The sequence below is a fragment of the Pocillopora damicornis genome, chromosome 5, assembly GCF_964200805.1.
Source record: "Pocillopora damicornis chromosome 5, jaPocDami1.2, whole genome shotgun sequence".
In the NCBI taxonomy this organism is placed as follows: domain Eukaryota; kingdom Metazoa; phylum Cnidaria; class Anthozoa; order Scleractinia; family Pocilloporidae; genus Pocillopora; species Pocillopora damicornis.
In genome coordinates, this window is record NC_142674.1 from 8,982,614 (window position 1) to 9,004,842 (window position 22,229).

The window sequence follows — 22,229 nt, forward strand, 5'->3', positions numbered from 1 at the left end:
CAATAAAACCACCATAAACTTGGTATTACTTTTTAAGCACCCCACAAAAGCACAGTGTTTTTATTTGTATTTACACATGCAACCAGCGTCCCGTTGGTTATGTTGTGGAAATTCCAGCTTCAGCAAAGGCAATTCATTGATTGAATGAACTAAAACTAGTTTGGCACAAATTTCAACGCGAAGAGCGTTAGTCATACGGTAAAAGGGGAAAATATCTTTCATTTAAACGCTGTTTTAGCAGAGAAGGTTATCGAAGAACGTAGTATAGCTACGATAATCACAGTAAAGCCGATGTTCTCTATGTTGACTTTCAAACGGGAACAACTGGTTTGTCGGTCAATATCATAATCATATGAGTAATTGATGGACAGCAGACAGAAACTTTATATACAGTCAGAATATATGGTGAACAAGTCAAAGAAAGCTGAACAAGTCAAATGCTCATCACCAAAGAATGGGATGTAGTGGGACATTACGCTTATCACAGCGTTTGATCCTGATTTGAAGAATTACTTGGATAGCTTTATAGGTAAGTTCAGAATAAATGAAATTGCACCATTAGAGTCTTCAAATTGAATTTGTAGCATGTGCGCTGGTATCGTTCATACTATTTTCTGTTGTGTCACTGTAGTAACACGAAATGAAATGTTTTCTGTTAAAAGTTTGTTTTTTTAGATAGATAAAAAACCTCAGCTTTGTCTGGATAAAGAAATTACTCTATTGTGATCTTTTTTCATTTTTTTTTCCACAGAGAACAGCAACAGCTTATCATGAATAGAGTTGAAAATGCGGTGAGCTTATTACATTTGATATTCTTATATGTTACACGCACGTGAACACTGCATTTCATGATGAAGCTGCGTTTAAGTTTATAATGACACAGTACATGCAATATACTTTTAACTTTATTGATTGTTAAATTCATGATAATGATTGTTATTAGTGTTTTCGTGTAGTTTATACTGGTCAGCCAACTGTAAAGATCGTCACTAAGTAGACACTCGGCACATGATTTGTAGAGCCGGCTGACCTATAGTACAACTCCATTGTTCTTATTGATTATCGGTCACCGCAAGAGTTTCCTTAAAAACTTTGAACTAAATATTTGATCAACAATAGCTGATGCACGCAAAGTGACTCAACTGCAAATCTTAAACACGCTACTTTTTTTATGTTGCTTATTTCAAAACAATCCACAAAGAATAATCTTTTAAAGAAAATTATCACACTATTGCCAAAATTTAGCAGCAACATGTCCAAACAAATAGCGTGTTATCAAGTCAGAATGCCTAAATGAGTGCTTTCTTTGAGATGAGATATCCTAAGACATTTTATGGATTGTTCTCGTCGACCTTTGGACGTAGGTTTTGAGTTTTTAAATGTCATTTTAAAACCTCAATAATGTTTTAGCATGTTTCGTTATGTTATAGCATGACAGTTTTGCCATCCTCTGCTTTCATGAAATCTTGAGTTTTCGTAGCTATCCCAAGCCTCTTCCGGTTTTCAGTTGCTGCAGTGATTCTGTTCTAGGGTAGGGAATTTTGAAAGATTTAACAGCAGTGACAACTTCAGTAGTTTTTCAATGCTGAAAATTCTGAAGGTAAACTTTCTCTAATGCGTTAATTTTCTTCAATAAATTGAACCACTCGTGTCCCATTCTGCTGTTTCGACTCATGTACAATGCAGAGAAAAGACGGTCTGAAAACCAAGTGCTCGCCTTAAAAGGCTTTCACATTAAAGTAGACGAGAATTTTTAGAATTGACGCGATAAAATAAATGACTTAATAGATACAGCATATGGATACCAAATTGATTTTATAATTGCCAAATTGCAAGCGATTATAGGCGTTTAGGTTTCTTGGTTCCTAGTGTGTTGGAGCTTGGTGAAGGTATCAGAGCTTGTGCAAAATCAGAGTCCGACCCATGAGTTCGGAAAGGTTTTGATGTTATTTTTAATTTTCAAAATGTTCCCTTTTTATCTCTAGAGTTGATTCATCATTTAGATTTATCTCAGATTTTCGCAGCATATGAGATTCACCATATATTCCTTCATCAATGTAATTCTACAGTGTATCTCAGTAAGTCCGTCACTGACTGAGTAACATTGTTATTTATATTTATAGTCTGGCTTAGCCTAAGAAATTTGTAACTTCCGAGTCAATTTTATTTTGTATTTCAGGGAATCAAGACATTAAAACTTTTATTCTATTGAGGGAATTAATTTCCTTCCCTTTTTTCCAATCGTCATGCCCAGTTAGTGGTGTTTCTTTGTCTCCCCAGATAATGTTTGTTTCCAAGTTTTACCAGAAACCAAAGCCTAAGACAAACATGAATCACAGAGGGGATCAAAAGGAGGAGAAACAGCAACAACGAGGAAAAATCAGCTACAACAGTAACAACAACAAAAATAAAAAAAGAAACAAGCCAAAAGGTATAGTTCCTCCCTCATAAGTAACTGACAAATCTATTTTTTGCTATTGATCGATGCGACTCATAATTGCTCCCCTCTTATTCACATTTCACCACAGTTTTCTTGGACGTTTCAAAGACCACTTTCGTGTCACTTCATAAATTTCCCTGAGAGCCTTGATGATGAACGCGGTATGTGAACTAAAAACTCACTCTGGCCCTTTAAGTGTTTTTTTCACCTACCCTTCACTAAATTTTACACACGGTCAGCTGACTCTGTAAAATCTACACACAGCTTCCTCCTTTCTAGTACTCGTTAGAACGAATGAGCGCGAAGCACCAGCGACTGGTAACGCGCCCACTGTTTATTCAACATAGAGACTTTTAGGTAGGATCGAGGCATAGTGGAGCGGGTGATACATCAAAGTGTAGTTGACATCGATGCACAGATATGTTTCTCTTAGAGTGTACAATTTTGGAAAACTTACTGTCAACAACCGTTATGTGTATCCCCATACAGCTAGACAAATCAGTAATTTCTGGCGCTGTTTCTTGACACTTTTGACACCTGCGTTCTGACATAGGAAACTTTAAAGCCAAATGTCATCATGTTTGAAAAATTAGAAAATTAAAAAAATTAGAAAGCTTAACTCGCTACCCAATAGCCATTCTTTCAAAATGGTTAGATATGATTCGTAGCTCAATATTTTAAGACAGTTAATTGACTGCCTCATCAGGTCACAAGATCATTCGTCAATATTTGATTGAGAGCTGGCCCCTAAGCTTTTTGAGACGGTGCCCCTCTATGGGGCATTTCATTTCAACTCGCATTTCGTCCTTTTTGATGTTCAGTCTCTGTTGACCTACGTTGACGCACGTCACCGGTTTACCTCCTTTCGCTTCAAGGATTTTTACATGTTGGAATAACGTCAATGAATACAAACACGTCGGATGATTCAAGGAAAAGCCAAGGAAAATAGCAAAATATTTGGCGAGTGCTGCTTCAGTTACCTACCCTCAAGGGCAGACTATGATTCGATGTCTAAATGTGTTCTGAGATGTTGAAATCGGCTAATTAACGTACGTAGGATTATTGATCCGTGACGGCTGTGTTGCGACACGCTGTATCAAGTCTAGTCACTTTATTGGGATTGTCTCTTTCCATTTACAAAGTTAAATCCAAAGTTACAAAGTTAACTCAGAGTCTATATGTCATTTGCATACCCGCTAAATCCATAGGGAGAGTTTGCCACCAGCCCTGTTATGAAAATGGAACAAAGAAGATAATTGTAGTCACGCAATTTTTCAATGGCATACTGAATAAGTTTGAGTACATCACGTGATAGTTCAACTTCCTGTCAGATCAAACGTCAGTGCCATTTTTAGACCAGGGTGCCCGCAATGATCATTGCTGGAGACAGATCAAGTTTTCGGCGCAAAACTCAGTTACTTACTAATTTGATTAAGACTAAATCCTGACACAAACGGAAAACACTAACAATGCGAAGGAACGATAACTGTCAGGTCTAACTCGAAAGCAGCCGCGGGACACGAGACCGTTTTGTGATTTGACGTCCAAAACACAAAATTTTACATGGATGATTGAGTAGCCCTAGAAACGACAGCTGGCAAAGAGAGGAATAAAACAACAGCAGAGAGGGAAAATGAAAAAAAAAAAAAAAACCTGCCATACGGTTGAGATGTTGAAAAGTAATACGTAATAATTCCTGCATTTATTGATTGCAAATAAGAAAATATTTCAAACACGTGTGCAGGCTGAGAGAGAATTATAATATCTGGTCACATCTATATTCGCCACATTTGCCGCATTTCTTTTTCAATGTGACCTTGCGGTCGGCTACAGACAAGTCACATGTTAGACATATGGCAAGTTCTTGAAATTTATTATTATTTTGTTTCATTCAAAATATTGAGCCTAATCCTTTTCCAAGTTTCATCGGAAATTGCACAAATACGTGTTTCGTGATTTTTTTAATCTCTGGAACGATTGCTTTTCGCGAAAAAGCCTACATCTTGATATCTTACGCTTGGTGGGGTGAACTTAAATTTCGTAACAAAGAGCTAGGGAAACAAAACGTTTTGACGTCGCATATTGTGACGAATAATGGATGGTCATGGGATCATAACCGGTTTTGCCAGTAGTAGTGAGTAGCACTAGCAAATCCAACAGAGCATGCGCAGATTTTCAGTAGCGTAGCAACAAACAAATGGTGGCCGGCCAGCTCGAGTCCCTGTAAAAATACCTCCTCACGGTCTCCCCCAGAGTGGACTTGTTCATGCGCCTTTGAATTAGCCGTTAAGTTGAGTTCCTTTCTACAGTATTTACTCGCACTCCTCGTATTAATAACCGCCATTTTAGTCGTCCTTGGTGACTTTTTCGCAGTGTCGAGGGTAGCTCTCGTGAGCTTAGGCTTTGAACGGTCGGATCGAAGTTTTGGTTTTGCTCTTTCACTCCTTACTGATAAGGAATTCGTTTGCAAGATTGTGGAGAAGGGAAGAGATGTTGTGATTTGGCCGTGTTGTTTACAGCAATGGACGGCCTTTTCACTCTCTTTGTTGGCTTGACTTAGCGTTATTGCGAGGTCAGTCTTAAGAGAGAACAGCTAGACAGAAATTTTGCGTGGTAGAATCAGGAAACGGTTAAAAACTTTAGGATGTGACCTTCATTTGGACGGAGCAATGGAATTCTTGAAGTACTGCGTTCATCTTTGTGTGGCACCAATGTATTGGACTATTTCTCTTTTCTGAAAGTTTCTTTCTTGACTTCTTCTAACGTTAGTTTAACGTTATGGAGAGTCAGTTTGATGAATCTTCTAAGGAAGAACCTATAAAGCCTCTGAAACATGTACAATTTAAGCTAAGTAATGTTGTCACTGAGGATGAATCAAAATTCATTGAACCTATAGCTTCTTTGGTCGATGGCTCTCAAAAATTAACAACCAAGGGGGAAAACCGAGAGAAAACAGTGGGACTTGAGGCCGAGGAGAAAGCAGTCGAAGTAAGTCCAGATGGCCGGTTCCTCAAATTTGACATTGAAGTTGGCAGAGGCTCCTTCAAAACGGTCTACAAAGGCTTGGACACAGAAACCGGGGTCGCTGTGGCGTGGTGTGAACTTCAGGTAACTTGTTCGTGTACTTACAACGTGCGGATTGTTTTTTATCGCTTGTGTGCTGTGTTGTAAAGGTTAGTTATGGAGTGATCAGAAGTAATCATTTTTTTTTACCTTTATCTTCCTTTCAAGGATAAGTATTCAAAAGCCGAGCGAGCGAGGTTCAAAGAAGAAGCCGAGATGCTAAAGCAATTACAACACCCAAATATTGTAAAATTCCACGACTCTTGGGAGACCAGAATCGGGAACAAAGATAAGAAAAGGGTTATTTTAGTGACGGAGCTAATGACTTCAGGAACTCTGAAAACGTAAGTATAAGATAATATGTTAAAGCCAACTGTGCGGCCGCCATCTTTTTGCCACGAATTCATGTGTTGTGATATTTGCATGGGAAGGAGGCAGGAAATTAGGATGTGACGAAACTGTCTTGCGATGTCTGTAAATTTTGAATGAATTGGCAAACAAAGACACGTTGTTTTACTTGTGTTAACTTAAAATTTGCCTAAAATTCGATTGTTCTTATATTTTAAAAGTCGGGCAGTTCTTTGTACAAGCTAACGGACTATACGTTCGTCAAGGTTAATCGTGATCAGTTTCCGGGGTACGTGGTCGTCTTACTTTGACACACACTTCTCGAGACGTTCCACAGTTTTTTGTTCAGAACTCCTTTTTGGTGTATTGAATTTTTAATAGAATGATTTCATATCAATGTTTTATTCTAAAAATGCGATTTTTGTATTTGCTCTTTGGGTAGGAAAACAAATTTAGTGGTTGACTTTGTGGAACTATTGTAAAACTTGCGTTTCCAACGGCGAGGAATTATTGTGTGTTTTACCTAATAAGATTCTCAACATGTTTCCTTGGCTTTGTGTCTAAAATACCAAAATACGGATTAAAAAGGACATTTTTCTTTATATCAGTTTCGCTCGTAATTTGAGTCGTTTCTCTGAGCCGACTATGCTTCTTTCGACATTACCATTCCCCTCCCCCAAATACATGCACCTTGTCTTTCGATTTCGTAGAGCCTTAGAAAAACACAGCAGGGCAAAGCATTTGCGGTTTAGAGTTGCCATAAGTGTTCGTGTCTCTGAGATGTAGTTTACCGCACATTTGTTAAGCGTGCTTTGTAGAATCGCTATAGCTTACAGCGATTGTTACACTCGCCTACCATGTGACACGGATAGTAAAAATTTTTATTTTAAATTGTTTAAAAAAGGTCACGGTCTCTTTTAAAGCTGAGCGCCGTTGCATTTTAGAATTTGCACTTATTAGTTTTGAAGTATATATGTAAGTGAAATTTTTCTGTTTTAGTGGATGGTGTAGATTGACACTTATTTTATTTTGCATCCTTTGCCTATTTTGTTGGAAGATAGTAAATTAATCTTGCAGTATTTTCTGGACACAATAAAAATAGATAATTTCTTAAGGTTAGGTCTTAGCTCTGGACTACAGAATATTGCTGCCTCAAGTGTGTGCAGTTTGATTGATTGACAAACATGTCTGGTAAATGCAGTGATATCTTCATGATTGAACTCTCTTTCCCACATGCTTATTAATCAAGGATGTGAATGAGATGTAGACAATTCATGGTAACAACAGGTTAATCCAGGAGCACATTCTGATAGCTCTAGTTATGGATCATATTTCTATTTGTTTATTGTGGCAATTGCTTTCCCAAACTCAAACCCATACAGATTTAACCTCATAACCTTTGTATGGTGAAGAATTTAACTTTTTCTTGTTGTGTAGTTAATCCAGATCTTGTTCTGCATAATTTCATTTTCAATTCATTCAAGTAACAGAGTATTCTAGTGCATGCAAATGTTTTTTCCATGGAAAGTAATCCTCCCAACTAAAACTTAAAGGATTTTAAAGGTATAGAAACAATAATCATTAACCTCTTGCGAGCCTATTTGTCATGGCGTACATTAAGAGGTGCTGAATGGTATCTTTGAAATTGTGGTTCTGTCTCAGTGACTTGATCATTATTAAATTTTTAATTTATTTGGGGCAGAGTTGGTGTTGTTTTGAGGAAAGAAAATATTTATATCTATAAGGGTTAGATATATATAATCTTAGTTAAGTTTCTTGAACAAACATGTTTTGATCATGTTGTGTAAGAGGGATTGTTTTTGAGTCATATTATAACAACTGAATTGTAGAATGGAGATGTAACTAGATGGAATATAATTTCAGTTACATTCACTAATCACGTAGTGTGAAAATTATCCCACCAAAGAACTAAGGTTTAAATTGGATTTAAAACCATGACTGTCTTGCTTGGTAGCTTGGTTTTTATTCTCAGCCCAGTTTGCCAGATTCCACTCGTCCAAGAGCCCCTTGTTGGCTTGGCACTTTGTGTCATGGCTTCTAATCCTGTATAAGAGTTCTTGACAAGCTTCATTTTCACAGCTAACAGAGTTGAGTTTCTAACTTTAATGAAATTGGACTTGGCAGGTCAAATATGTAGTTTTCTTGCCATTCTTTACTCCTTGAACTTTTTTCTTGGGTGGATCACTCACTCACATGATGACAGGCTCCCAGCTGGCTCTGTAGTTTGGGTTTCCCAGTGGTATTGCAGAATGGTTCAAATCCTGTTCAAATCTCAATTTTTATCAGGCTTTAATTTCACAGCTACTTAGTTGTGTTTATAAGTGCAATGATATTTCATAATTTTGTGGGAAAGGTATTAGTTGTGCAAGGAACTTGTCAGTCTGGCTGCTAGTCTGATCATGCATCTATGTTTACTGTTGACGTGTGTTCATTTGTTTGTGTCAACAGGTATCTGAAACGCTTTAAGGGAGTAAAGGAGAAGATTTTAAAGAGCTGGTGTCGGCAGATTCTCAAAGGTTTACTCTTTTTACACACAAGGACACCACCAATCATTCATCGTGATCTTAAATGTGACAACATTTTCATCAATGGCACCACTGGTTTGGTGAAAATTGGAGATCTAGGGCTCGCTACTCTGAAGAAATCTTCCTTTGCAAAGAGTGTAATAGGTGAGACATCAATTTTCCCTTTAGACTTAAAATTCTGTGTTACCTTCTTTAAGTTGATGTAACAAGGAATTGATATTAAATTTAAAACACAGCACATGCGAGATTAAGCCCATTTGTGAAAATAATTATAGGACAGGATAAGACAAGGATAAGGAAGCACTTTCAGATGACTGGATATTGGCCAAGTACCTTTTTTGCATGTTTATGAACTTAGATGAAGTCAAGGTCCATAAAAACATATTGAAAGAATGAGGCTAATATTCAGCCTTCTTGGTCAGTAAATGATTTGTTATGTAGCATAAAGAATTTGCTTTTACAAGAATCAAGAATGAATTGTCTATTTTAAAAGTTAGGAAAGAAAGTCAACTATTTTTGCAGCATGATAAACTCACAAGAGTTGTCTATGTTTTCTTTGGTTTTACTTTCTTTTACTGTTTTTTACAGCTCCACTACTGACATTGTCCAAAAACTGTGCAATTTTTTTGTTCTTGCACAGTATTAAAGCAGGCAATTTTCATATTGCCCACAGGCCTTGTCAGCTACATAATAATTTCAATTAGTAATTATTATTCATGATTACAATATTCTACTGTGTACTGTGCCACCAAACTCGTATAGATTTGATTCAAAACAGAAGTTACAAAGTACAAATGGCATAGGAGGGTGTTCACATGATTTCAAGATCACAACCAGAGAGTGTTTATTATCTGTTCAAACTTCAAACCAGTGTACTATGGCATGTTAGGTGAATAGGTCAAAATATCTATTTGGTCTTTCACAGTGTTGAAATTAGTTAGAGATATGCTGATTACTTACTTTTCATGCTCTGTTCCTTATTTGGAGAGCACTTGATGAGAGTATCTGTTATGCTTCAAATGTTTTCTTTACATCAGAATTTTTTATACCATCATGATTTCCCTTTGTGTAGCATTCACTTTCTGAAACAAAGTGAAATGGTGTGAAAAAAAATAATGCCAGAAAACCATGGAACCAGAAAGGCAATTTGGGTGCTTTTTGTGTTGTGTCTAATCACATGGGGGATAGGAATATTTACACAAACCCCTGTGAGGATCCAATAAGGATTATCATGCCCATCATGCAACCAAAAGCTCCTTTATGATTTATAAAGAATGCTTTCTGTCTTAGTCAGTAAGCATTAAGTGATTCTGACCTCTGTAATAAAACAAATAATTGTTGGTTCAACATGTACAGGGCATTTAACAAGAATAAGAATTCAAATTTCTTTTAAATTTTCTGAGAAAATATTTCAACCACTTTATATTAACTGATCCCCATATTTTACCAGGAACTCCAGAGTTTATGGCACCAGAAATGTATGAAGAACATTATGATGAATCTGTGGATGTTTATGCTTTTGGGATGTGCATGCTGGAGATGACAACACTAGAATATCCGTATATGGAATGCCAAAACCCAGCTCAAATCTATCGAAGAGTTGTCAGTGTAAGTTATCTGTCATTTGTATTGAATGCTGGAAGTTGTCAAATGAAATATAACTGGCTTGACTTGGAGCTTACATGAAATTGTTGAAAATGCCAATTTTATTTTGGCTAGTAGGTGTGTTTTAGTGCCTCCTAAATTAAAAAAATCTTCTCATTCTTTCTTAATTCTGAGTTTGACCAAAAAAACACCATGTCAATTACTGTTCCTAGATTTCAAAACCATGAATTCTCATTTGAATTATTCACCATTGACAGGTTATGTGTCAGTCAAGTTATATTATGAGAACTGGACCGAAAGAGAAATTGACAGTTTGTGGTTACCAATTTCATTTTAAAAGCATTGATTATAACATAACTTAGATGCAACATGCACTATGCTTGGTCAAAACTCTATTGATTATTATTCAGATAATGGTACAACACAAGAAATCCCTGATTTTAATTTATTGAAGGCCTTTGGTTTTGTGGAAACAAAGAGGATGCTTTGAATGCTGAAAACAATGGGGAAATATTTGTTCTTTTATCATATATCAAATTTGCTATTTACAATGGGGTTTAATTAACTGGTTGCACCATTTTGGGCCTCTATTTTTTGCTGCATGGTTAAGGCCTAGGAACTTCAGAAATTTTTGACTAGAATTCCCCAAACTGCTGACTGAGAAGGAAAAGTTGCCATGTTTTTGCTGTAAGAAAATTGTAGCAGCAAACTAACAGGATTTTCTTGCAGAAATTTATTGTAAAACTTTTCTAACAAGAGAATAAAAACCTCTTACAAAGTGAATGTGCACTCAAGATTTATGGGACTATTCCATTTCAGGGATCTCAGCTTTTATTTGATAGTTTTTGCCAAGATTAAATGTTTTCAGCACTTTAGATATAAATTGTGATAAAGACTCCTTGAAAACTTTAATTTTTCACTGTTGTAGCATTGTCACTGGCTACTGAAGTTTTGAAGTTTTCTTTTTAAATATTAAATGCTCAATAGTCTATGATGTATGAATTACCTTGATCAACAGGGTATCAAGCCAGAGTGTTTGGATAAAGTTGGTTCAAAGGAAATCAGACAGATCATTGAGGGCTGCACCAAAGCCAAGATTGAGGAAAGGTAAAAAAGTTATTGCATGCACTTGTATTGTTTACAAGTGGAATCGGTTTATTGAAGCTACAACCTATGTCACCACACATCAAAAATTCCAAGGCCTCCTAGTTTTGCCCCCCATGCTATTTGCTTTTTTAACAAACAAAATTAAAACCAATTTTGAAGTTGTTATACATTATTAACAATTGAATGAAGTAACATGTTTTATTACTATAATTTTTTTTTAGATATACAATAAAAGATATGTTAAACCACCCATTTTTTCAAGAAGACTCTGGAGTAAAGGTGAATTTAGTGGAGGCAGAACCTGGCACTGACAGTGATACCTCCAAAGCAGCTGACATAGTTAAGCTGTTACTTCAGCTGGAGGATCCAAAGAAACGCAAAGACAAACACAAACAGAATGAAGGAATTCAGTTTGATTTTAATCTGGGCACTGATCAACCAGAGAAGGTCACACAAGAATTGGTGAGTACATCTATTAATGCCCAGTAGATAATTCTAATCTACATCTTTGTTTCACAGCATGAGAAGGTAGGAATTTTGGTTGTAAAATGCACTGGGCAAAAGTGGAAGTTTGTATGGCTGTTTAAGATTTCAGAACAGATTTTCAATTTTGCCTATGGTATGTTTGTGTCCAAGAATTGTTAATGATTATTAACATGTGAGTGAATTTAATTCAAAGGTTGTTTTTGCCACTTGAAGATTGCCAAGTGAGCTGACTCTAGAGGTATCAGGGAGCAAAAGGCTTATTTTTTTCAGTGTGTATAACTTGCAGAACTGAACAGACATCTCTCTAAACTAGAATTTAATTTTTAACAAAACTTAACAGTGAAACAGAATTAAAACAAGTTGAAAGGCAGGCTTCAAAAGGAAGGAAGAAGTTAGTTGTTGTTTCTGGTTTCAAACAACATGAAAGTGGAGGTTAATTGCTCTGAGTAAGCATATAGTGAACTTTGATGGAACTCAGATTTAACAAGGTATGATATTTCAGAATTTCTGTTTTGAAGCAGTCATAGTATAATTGTATTGATATTTACTGATTAAAAATGACATTGACTTTATGTGATGATTAATCAAGAGTGGGACTTATGGATAAAGCATGAATTAAATCTGTGAATAACTTATTTTTCACTGGGATGAAAACAGTTAGGTTTAAGTTCTTGTGTACAATTTATTCTCATTACTAAGCATTTTAAGTCACTTGTAAATTTGAATAGTTTGATACTTTTACCTAACATGATCTTTTGTGTTTCATTTGGACAGTGTTACCTGAACAGGAAGATGACCTTTCAGTTTTTCTGAAAGCTTCTTCACCTTTTTCAGAAATGACACATGATTGATGATTCTGAATGGGTATTTAGTCCCCAAATAACTGAATAACAATATTCAATTTTCTCTGGCAAGTTTTTTAACATACCCTCTGATGTAAAAGTTTGAATCCATGGGAAAAAGGTGAATGCACGGACAGGCTAAAATGACACGGTAAACAATAGGCAGTGAGTAAAATGACACCAGCTGCGGAGTGTTATGTCACATTTGTATGCCAAATGAAAATTTTTCAATGGTATGCATTGCATGTTTAAAACAAATGCATGTCTTACATGGAACAAAGAAGTATGTCAAACTTGGCACTAAGTGAAATAGCACACTAACCAGTGACATAGCAGGAGCAATATGATGCAAGACTTGAGTGTGTTACACAAAAGCTGCCATGCCAGTCTTTCTTTTGCCTTTTAAATGTGTGCATATCCATGAGATTGGTGACACTCTTGGTGTGCAATATCATCATTAGCGAATTTGTGCCATCACCTTGTTCCCTGTTTTCTGGTAGACAGTCACATATGAATATGGCCTCTGCTACATTAAGTTTTGCTGCTTAGCTATTGCTGCCAGTAGTTACTTGTTTTATGCATGTTCATTCCTTTGAGTGTAGGTATGTAGCATCACAACAAATATAATATTATTTAGTGCCAAGGTTGTTACTTTCTTAAAACTAATCATGTATCCAATTCAGTTGGTTTCTTGTATTGCAGGCTTGCCATTTGTACTATAGTCAACCTTAAAATTTTTTTGAGTTGTGGTTGGTTTTAATTAACAAGGTTTTTTAAGTTGTTGTCAATGAAGTTCAGTGTGTAATTGCACCCTCTTCACTAGTTTTTGGTGCATTTACTTTAATAAAATAAAGATATTATTTGCTCAAAACAAGGAAGTTGTATTCTTGTTATTTTTTAACAATGTATATTTTTTACAGGTCCGACAGGGCTTTATTTATGATGAGGACCAAAAGGCAGTCACAAAGTCCATCAGGGACCGCATAGCTCAAGTTATGCTGAATCGTCGCAATGTCAAACGCGAAAGTTTAGGTGAAGACAAGAGAGAGAAAGAAAGGCAGGACGATGAACACCCCATGAAGACAGAAGGAGATGATAGTGACAAAGAACAGCAGTCACCTGAAACAGAAATGGAAAAGGAGAAAGAAAAGGACCAGGAGGACCATGAAGAGAAGGACTACAAGGAAGAACCAGAATCATCTGCTGAAGTTTCAGTAAGAAAAAGTAGTTTGGGAAGACGTGTCATTGATCCTTTAGTTGAAAGGTTGGAGGGAATTGCAGAATGTGGAAGTAGTCCTCATGGAACAATTGACGATCACACAATCGCCACTGGCCAGGATATTTCAGAAAAGGTATTTTCTATTGTTTAATCTTAAATGCTTCAAATTGGATCTTTCTTCTGACACAAGTGTTCAAACAGGTCCTATTTACAACTACTCGTTTCAGTAGTGTTCTTAGCTGCGAGGATCTCTTAATTTCATCAACAGGGTCACATAGTAGAAGCATAGACATTGTGATAAGTTTCCTGTGATAGAAGTATTCAAAACATGTTTGTTGTATCAATTTTGTTTGTTTGTTGGCTTTTATATTTCCTGGCTTGCTACTTATGTTTGGATTACCCTTAAATTAGCCGTCAGTATGTAATTGCATTCATAGGAAAATGGAGCAATTTACATATATACCAGTTTCTTAATAGTTGGGGCAGTTGTTGAGCTGTGGTCCATAACTGTAATGAAGTCATTTTTATCTCCTTTTTTTCACTTCAATAGAAGGTAGCTGGTAATGTAGAAGAATTGAGTCCAGGCGTGGCTTCTGAGGTGGAGCCTGTTTCAACTGATGCAACACCACCCATGGTATGTGCTTGGGGATGCTTTATGATACTACAGTATTAAGACAATTTAAATACTTTGGACCTATTTTCTGAATGGAAGGGTCAAATGGGTAATTTATTTGTAGGTTGCAAGGTGTGTATGTCATGAACAAGAGCTAAATATTTTTCAACCTAACTTGAACCTGAATGGACTTTTACACAGAATTGTTTGTTTGAGTGGGGAAAGGGACAAAAAAAAAATCTGACTCTCTGGTGGAGTTTTACAGCCAATCTTAGCTTTCCTTTTGTTGGTTAAATGCTCTTTGACTGTTGCCCATAGAACTCATCAGTTATTTGGAAAACCCTGTGAAGGAATATTGCATTTCATCTCTTGTGAATTGATGTGTTAGCCCCATAAAAATACTATGAAGTTTTTCTATCATCAATCAATGTTCACAAACTTCTCCAAATATTTAGAACATACAATTATTAAATATAACTCAATTTCTTATTACCTTCTATCCATTGAGGGTTTCCCTCTTTTCCTCTTTTTTTAAATTCCTAAACTTTAGTTAATTTTAGACTTAGTTTGATTGTAAACTGTGGAGAATAATGCTATCAGTAATGGTTGACTTGACTTTTTTAATGCATTTATTTTTAGGAGGTAGAGCCTTTGCCTTCACCAGCTCTGCCCACTCCAACTGAAACTACGTTCAGTAGCGGTGTGATTACTGAAGTGGCATACAGTTCATCTGGTTATGGGTCAAATACATCATCAATATCATCAGTTCCTTCTGCCCCTACTTCTGTAGGCGAGGTTTCATCCACTGGATCTGTGGGCTTTACCACTAGTGGAAGCCAGAGTGCTGCTATTATTAATCTTTCTTTGTCAGCAGCACCTTTAGCATCAGGCTTGGAGAAAAAAGATAGCAAAACAGCTGTAAAGCAAGCAAAGAAAGAAAGATTACCAAGGATTCAACTGAAAAGGATTGAAGGGTCTCCAGAGGGTCCTGTGGTTGAGTGCAGCTTTGACACATATAAAAACAGTAGGATAACTTTCAAGTTTGGTATTGATGATGATGAGCCAGATGAAGTTTCTGCTAATATGGTGAGACAAACTTACGTACGTTGTAGATAATGAAATATGTTTTTTAAAGTTATATACTTTTGGTCTACAATGACAATGAAAACTATTCAATTAATGAGTGTCCTTATTATAATGATGATGATTTGATTAAATGACAGTGTGACTTTTATTTGTCATCCTGTAAAACAGCTAAACTGTTTGTCTGCTGTGTGTGATGTGTTTGCCCCTTTTTATTTTCCCCTTATTATACTTAATTCTTAGCTGTGTGCTATTTAAGATTTTGCAAACTGTTGGCTTGGTTATTCAAATTCACCGTTATCACTTGAGGTTACTCATTCTTAGTTGCAGTAAGGATCAACCCCAACCTGCATCAGTCTTCGAGGAACGTTTTATGAAGTTGGTTTGGTACAATGTAAATACTATATGAAACAACAGTCATATCCACTTCAATTCTTTCCAGGGAAGAAGGGTGGATAGTTACCAACTTGGTGTAGGATTACTGTTCATTATGTATGGAGCTTCTTTTAGTAAAAGGTTGTTAGATCATAGTTTTGTTCCTGCTTGGTGACGATATGTTGTCTTATCGTCAGATGGAAGCAGGTCATTTACAAGAGTGCAACAAACAGCTGTTTGAAGACCAGCTTCGGCGTGTGATAATCGAGGCTAAAGAAAGGGTACAGAAAGCTAAGAGCCAACCGGGAACGGAAACTGCGAGTGAAAGGACAGTGCTGGAAACTCAAATATCATCGGAAGGCATCTCTGTTGGAGTTCCTTCACAGCAGGTAGGGTGTATTACATAGTAGTCTGAGGTGCATTTGTTGGCCTGGTAGAAATATGTCGTTGCGTCAGTCAGAACTGGCTAAGTGTTATGACAGAACAGCACAGTTTGTGAACTCCTTTAAATTCAAGTCTTCCCTAACTGTAGTATTTCTTTAAGTTTTCACGTCGGCTTTTACGGTAGTTTTCTCACTTTGCATGAAATTGTTTCTTGGCTTACTATTGCAAAAGTCTAGTCGAGTATTGTTCTGAAGGTCAATTAGCAGCCTTTGTAGCCCATTAATCAATGAACGTTTGATTTCCCGTCTTATGGTTTCTTAGGCATACCTTAGATATTTGTGGCAGCATTAATAAGTAAGAAAGATTTCCACAAATCTGCAGTGATGAGAACACTTTACCATAGATTGTCATCAGTGATGACCTTCTGTCTATACCCAAATTACTGAGCAGAGTATTTTTGAATCGTGTAGAATTTTTTGTCAAAGTAATCTGGAGATGTAATTTTTCGTTATCATTTTATTTTTTAGTCATTGGAAAGTCCTTTTCCAAAGGAAGTTCCCTTCTTTGTGGACGCTTCTGTAGCTGTTAAAAATCCCGATTCAGGTTCAATTCAGCCTGAAAATGAACCTTCTGTGGCTGAAATTTCACAGCCATCACAGGCATCACAGCCAGATGAAAAACAGTCGGCAGTCTATGAGCAGAAACCTAATTCTCTTGAACAACTTTCGGAAGGTCCTCAGAAACAACCTGCAACGCTGATTACAAAGATGGAAGAAAAAGCAAAACAGCCTGTGGTATTGAATCCTGTCCCTCATAAGCAAGTACCACAAACTTCAGAAATCAGCTCTTCCCCTTCTAGGGAAGAAAGTTTTCAGTCGGGTCATCAGATTGATCAAGATTTGGAGAAAGGAAAAGAACCACATTTAGTGGTGGCTGAACCAGCGAACGAAGAACCACAGAGAAGTGATAACGCACCCGTACAAAATGGTGAAACTTTAAACGGTCAATTTCCTATGGAAGTTATGCAGACGGCAGTGCCTTCATCTGGAGTTCCCACGCGACGCTTTACTGTGAAAAAAGTTCAAGATCCCGTGTTAAAAAATATGTCATCACCTGAGGTGATGACAAAAAATGAACATAAATCACCGCCTGTCCTTAAACCTAACAGTGACGAGAGTGGGGTATCGTCAGATGCATCTAACAAAGAAATGTCTAGAACTTCAGAATCAGGACTGAGTCAGGAGCCTTGTGATCAGACAGAAGCTCAAGAGAAACTATCAAAAAAAGACAGTGCATCCCGTCTACAGCTAGAAGCAGCTAGTACAGCTCCGTTGGTAGATCAAAGACTTGATAAAAAGTCAGACACTGAACTGCCTTCGCCATCTTTACATAACGATAATCAAATGCAAATTAGTTTTGATATTCAAGTTTCAAAGGGGGAAGAACAACTTCAAATTATACCATCTGCAAATTCTTCAAGGCCACAGACCCCAACATATGCTTTTCACCCGGTTGATAATTCTAATTCCGAGGGGCGATCTTTACCATTACACCAGGTAAAATTTGAATCTCAGATATCTGGAGAGGACCTTAATCCTGACAAGCACAAAATAGAGTCTGTTGCTTCGTCGGACGATGAGCTGTCGATTAGTGCTACAAACGAAAAGGTAAGAGCCACGTCGTCAGCGAGTGAATATGTTCAGGGAAGATTCACCATTTCCGCGTCATCCGATAGGCCTGACACGCCACTCTTGGAGACTTTAGACAATGCAAGGCTTTCGCTAGCACCTGTAGATGTAACCCTTTCAGATGTGACCACTGCTGCAGTTATGGGATCAGTTCCATCTCTAACTCCCAGCTCATCTATGGAAAGCCTTAACTCAGTGGGCTCTCAGCCAGGTGCAATGACTTCCCACACGTCCTCCAGTTCACCTCAGACAACTCCGCTGGAGGGACAGAGCTCAAATAGTCCATCTGCAGCTTCTAGTAAAGACCCAGTCAGAAAGAACAGTGGCCAAAGTGATTTGCTCTTTGATGGCGCTAGACATTTACTGGCAAAGCAAGAGGGAGATCAGGTATCAATTGTAACGTTGTAATTGTGTAGCCCGGACCTGTGACCTGAGGTGTTGTTGGTATACTAACTGATCTTGTCCTTTCAGCTCTGTGGCTTATGACCAGTTCGTTAATCTCTTAGGTCGTTTTACCAGCGTCTCAGGTCAGTTCGCTGGCATATGCCTTATGACGTTGGTGAAACAACTTAAGACGTCAGCGAACTGGTTACCTCATGAATTCACGAGGAAAAATTGATGAAAAGCTGCATTTCCGGGTAACCTCTTAAGATCAAAGAGTGTTTTTACAGGAACTGGAGAAAATGATCATCTGCCTTCGTTCAGACTTAGAGTTTGTCGATAATAACTAAACGAAACAACAATAAAAACAGCAATTTTTATCTGCTTTACATATACTCAGAAATACGGAAAAAAGATTGATTAATTCCAGGTAAGATGTGGGCAGGTAGAGAGCGCACACGGCTTCTCTGAAATAGTAAATGTTACATATGCTAACACGAAGTAGCTACGCCTTGTGAGAAAAAAAAAAACCAAACAGAAAAAAAGGAGGAGGAAATAGAACAGATGCACTACGTTTAGTCACGTTAATCGCATGGAGAGTTCTCACAACTTCTATAAGCAGTTTCTTATTATTTCTCAGCAGAGGAAACCAGTACTGAAAACGAAGTCGCTGCATTCCCAAAGCGACTTTGAACAGCGACTACATCGACTACACATCTCGTTAGACTTGACCATTGAGGAAGATGAAGAGTTAAACAAACTCCTTGCAAGGTACAGTGTTTGTCTTCCTACTTCGATATCCTGTAAAGGGCCTAGCGTTTGTTCAATTTCAGCCTTAATAGTGCTATTTCATAATCGCGTGTAATCCACCAGAAAACCGAGAAGATATTACAGTCAAGTTTAATTTGAGATAGGTTTTTTGAAGAGGAAATTTTCGAACTTTAAGGTTCAGAGTGTGAATTTGATGTTCTGTTTCTCTATCGCAAACTATATCAGCGAACTTTACCAGTACGTTAAGGATTGCGAGGAGGATAATTTTACATTTTTCTTTTTACTCCTACCCGAAGTTCTTCGCCATTGTTTTTCCTTGTAAGGGTATCGGGTCAGCCAGTTATGTAGGATACTAAAGTTGAATACTGAGTTTCGAAGGTAATGTTACCTCTTTAGCCCTTCTAGAATGACTAGCATTTATCTTCTCTTAAGATAACACCCCTGGATCACAAATTGAAGTCGCGAGATTGAAGGAAATGATAACCAACTTAAGAAGCTCTAGATTGTTCACCAAATTCTCTTGTCAGTACCATAGAAAATGTATGGAGAACAGTATGGAGAATATGCATAGTTATGTTAGGGTGTAAAGGGTGATGGTCGTGCAGTTAAGAAGATGCACATGGCGAAATCGGTCAAGTCTTCATTTATGATGTACTGTAAACAGTTTGGCCATCTATTTATGCGGACAAATTTTCGCGGGACTCACGTGTAACTTTTTTCGCCAGGCAACGCAAAGACAAAGAAGAGCTGGAAAAAAAACACGAGAAAGAGTTAATGCAATTTAAAAAGAAAACTGAAATGAAGAAACAACGACAACACCAGCAACGCACACAGCAGCAACAGCAACAATTGAAAGACGCTTTTCAAGCTCAGATGAAAAAAGAGAGGCAGCAGCAACAGCAACAACAGGGCGCAACACATCAGCAACCTCCACTTCGCCACAAGAGTAGTACAGAGGAAGGACCAGAGTACAATGATCATTCTAAGAGTAATGGGTGCAGCGCTGAATTGTCGGCTTCCGCGGCCTATGCAAACGTTCCAAAAAAGACTTTCTCTGGTATCGATAAGGAAATCGAACAATTAGCGCAGTTCGAGAGCAAGACAAAGAAAAAACCTACGTCTTCTGCTGTTGCGGGCCAGGCAACGGGAGGAAAAGTGGAACCAAAATTGAGTTTGAATCAGATCAAAGTGAACCAGCTTCAGCGAGAGGTACCAATACAAACAGCTCCAACCCCAGGACCTTCAAGAACTGCATCGCAGGTGGTTCCCCAGACAGCGGTCTCTCAACAACCTATCGGAGCTTTCCCTAGCACATTTTCGAACTTGCAGGCCCCCCCTCAGGGCTCTCAAGTTCCAGTTACAAATTATAGTGGCGCTGTTATGAATGGACCTTGGCCCAATGGGCCGGATAATGTTCAGTGGGCTGCCAATATGGACGAACACCAGTGGCATCCTGTTGGAGAGCCTCAGCCCCCGTGGCCAGTTCCTGTAAACGCTAGCTCGAACGCTAGTGGACAGTACGTTGTAAGAATGCCACAGCCATTTGCACCGGCTGCTAATGTGGTGGGTCAACCATATACAGTGCAATCTGCGCCACATCAACAAGTGCCCCATCGGTAGTGTAGCAAACAGAGATTTAATGAGTCATAAGTGTAAAGTGGTACAAGTTGACGACAATCAAACTTTGGCCTAGCATATGCAATTAGAATAATGATATTGCTTTTTAGTATACATACCCATTGGCTAATGTTGAATTTCAGTTCAGTCTCTAAACAAACCGTAAAGGCACTGAGATCATGCTTTTCCATCGCTAGCAGAGTCTTGCAGAAGATATAAATAACTGAGTAAAAGACGAGTCCACCCTACTTTGGGAGGCACCGAGATGGCAGAAATTCACCATTCCTTGGCTATGCATATGATAATTGGCTATTTTCTTGTTCGTCTTAAATTTAAATGTACCTCTTCAATTCATTACAAGTAACAGAAGCTACTTTAATTTTGTATCGAAAAAATGTTGTCTTGGTTTTGTATGCTTCAGCTGTTAAGTGTCTTCAAAGAAAGCAAATATTCCATTTATTTAGGGAGAGCTTGAAACAGTTGATAGCCTGTACACTGGTAAGCGAACTAAGAGTAATCAAGGTTACCCTTCGTAAGGTCGTTGGCGCTTACCAGGAATATAAAAATGAATTGTAATTTATATGTTACAAGAAACTTGTTTACTAAGTTTGGTCTATTTTTGTTAGTGGCAAAGGTATTGGAGAAAGGTTTTACCTAGCTTTAACCAGGTATTACCAATTATTTTTACTTCACATAGAAAAAAAATGGAACGAAACAACATTTAAAGCAGAATAGAGTGTAAAACTCACAGAACTCGTTTTCTTTTGGTTATTTGAGTTTATTTTGAAGCGGGTGCTTACTGACTGATGACGATATTCGTAGTAATTTTGGTTTATTTATCTTTTAAATGTTTGTTTCGAAGGTACAAACCACATTTAAAATTTAAGAGCGACTTTTAACTTCACACGACTTACGCGTGCCAAATTCTGAGTTGGCTTTGGCAAATTTTGGTTCACTGAAGTGGTTTTCAGCATATCATGAAGGTGTTAGAATGTTATTAATGAAACTGGTGCTCATCTAACGAATTCCGAATTACTTGTCTTGGAAAAGAAAGACCTGTGACACACAAAGGCCGGGCGGTGGTATAAAAATTTTTTTTTTTTTTTCGGCCAGTTGTGAAAGATTTAATTTGTTGTATGGCCCAAGTTGAGCAAAATAGACAAGAGAGACAAGCACTGTGGTGTAGTCGTAGTTTTCGTGGTTACTAATTCAGATAATATTGGTAAATCTTGCACCGAGCGTATCGTTGGGACTGAAGTAGGAAGAGTGTGTTATGTTGTCAGTGAAGATCTCAATTGAGATCGAGGTTACCAACCACGTCTTCGGAAGTAATCTCACTCGAAGACGAGGTTACTTTCACCTAACTGTTTTTCCATTTTCTACGATTTCGAAGTCCTGCTGAGGATGGTTTAGAGTTTCGTCTTTCATTTTAATAAATTCCTTCAAACGTTGTGACGAGTGATTTTTTTAAGACGGGGAAGAAAGTGGGAAGAACTGCACATTACAAAAAAGTTCCTTCATCTCTTATCCTCTAAAAAGTCAAAAGCCTCTCAATTAACGAAAACCGATCAAATCAAACTTTTATCAAATGACCCGTATAGCCCCGTGCGCACAATGTCAAAGAAAACTAGAGTGAAAGCTGACCTGTGTAGGGCCGGATG

General features: G+C 37.6%; 1 protein-coding gene across 7 annotated transcripts; it reads left to right on the forward strand.

The window, feature by feature from the left end:
- Positions 1-347: 347 nt before the first annotated feature.
- Positions 348-22,019, forward strand: LOC113666143 (uncharacterized). Of its 7 annotated transcripts, none has more exons than XM_089207609.1 (16): positions 348-529; positions 752-791; positions 2,281-2,431; positions 5,337-5,548; positions 5,672-5,847; positions 8,321-8,541; positions 9,848-10,005; positions 11,021-11,109; positions 11,331-11,571; positions 13,358-13,789; positions 14,207-14,290; positions 14,909-15,355; positions 15,925-16,116; positions 16,639-18,186; positions 18,821-18,951; positions 19,677-22,019. In XM_089207609.1, the coding sequence occupies exons 2-16, from the start codon at positions 771-773 to the stop codon at positions 20,569-20,571; spliced, it is 4,998 nt and encodes a 1,665-aa protein (XP_089063735.1). In that variant the 5' UTR covers positions 348-529; positions 752-770; the 3' UTR covers positions 20,572-22,019. The 7 variants fall into 7 exon arrangements, with proteins under 7 accessions (XP_089063735.1, XP_089063737.1, XP_089063733.1 ...); XM_089207611.1 differs by having other exon boundaries at positions 18,824-18,951; XM_089207607.1 differs by lacking the exons at positions 348-529; positions 752-791 and adding an exon at positions 1,116-1,360.
- The last annotated feature ends 210 nt before the right edge of the window (positions 22,020-22,229 follow it).

Excerpts from the sequence above, each read along its gene's own strand:
- LOC113666143 (XM_089207607.1), top strand. The coding sequence starts at position 1,334 with ATGGATTGTTCTCGTCGACCTTTGGAC. Across the intron at positions 5,848-8,320 it reads ACTTCAGGAACTCTGAAAAC|GTATCTGAAACGCTTTAAGG; the intron begins GTAAGTATAAGA and ends TTGTGTCAACAG. Across the intron at positions 13,790-14,206 it reads GCCAGGATATTTCAGAAAAG|AAGGTAGCTGGTAATGTAGA; the intron begins GTATTTTCTATT and ends TCACTTCAATAG.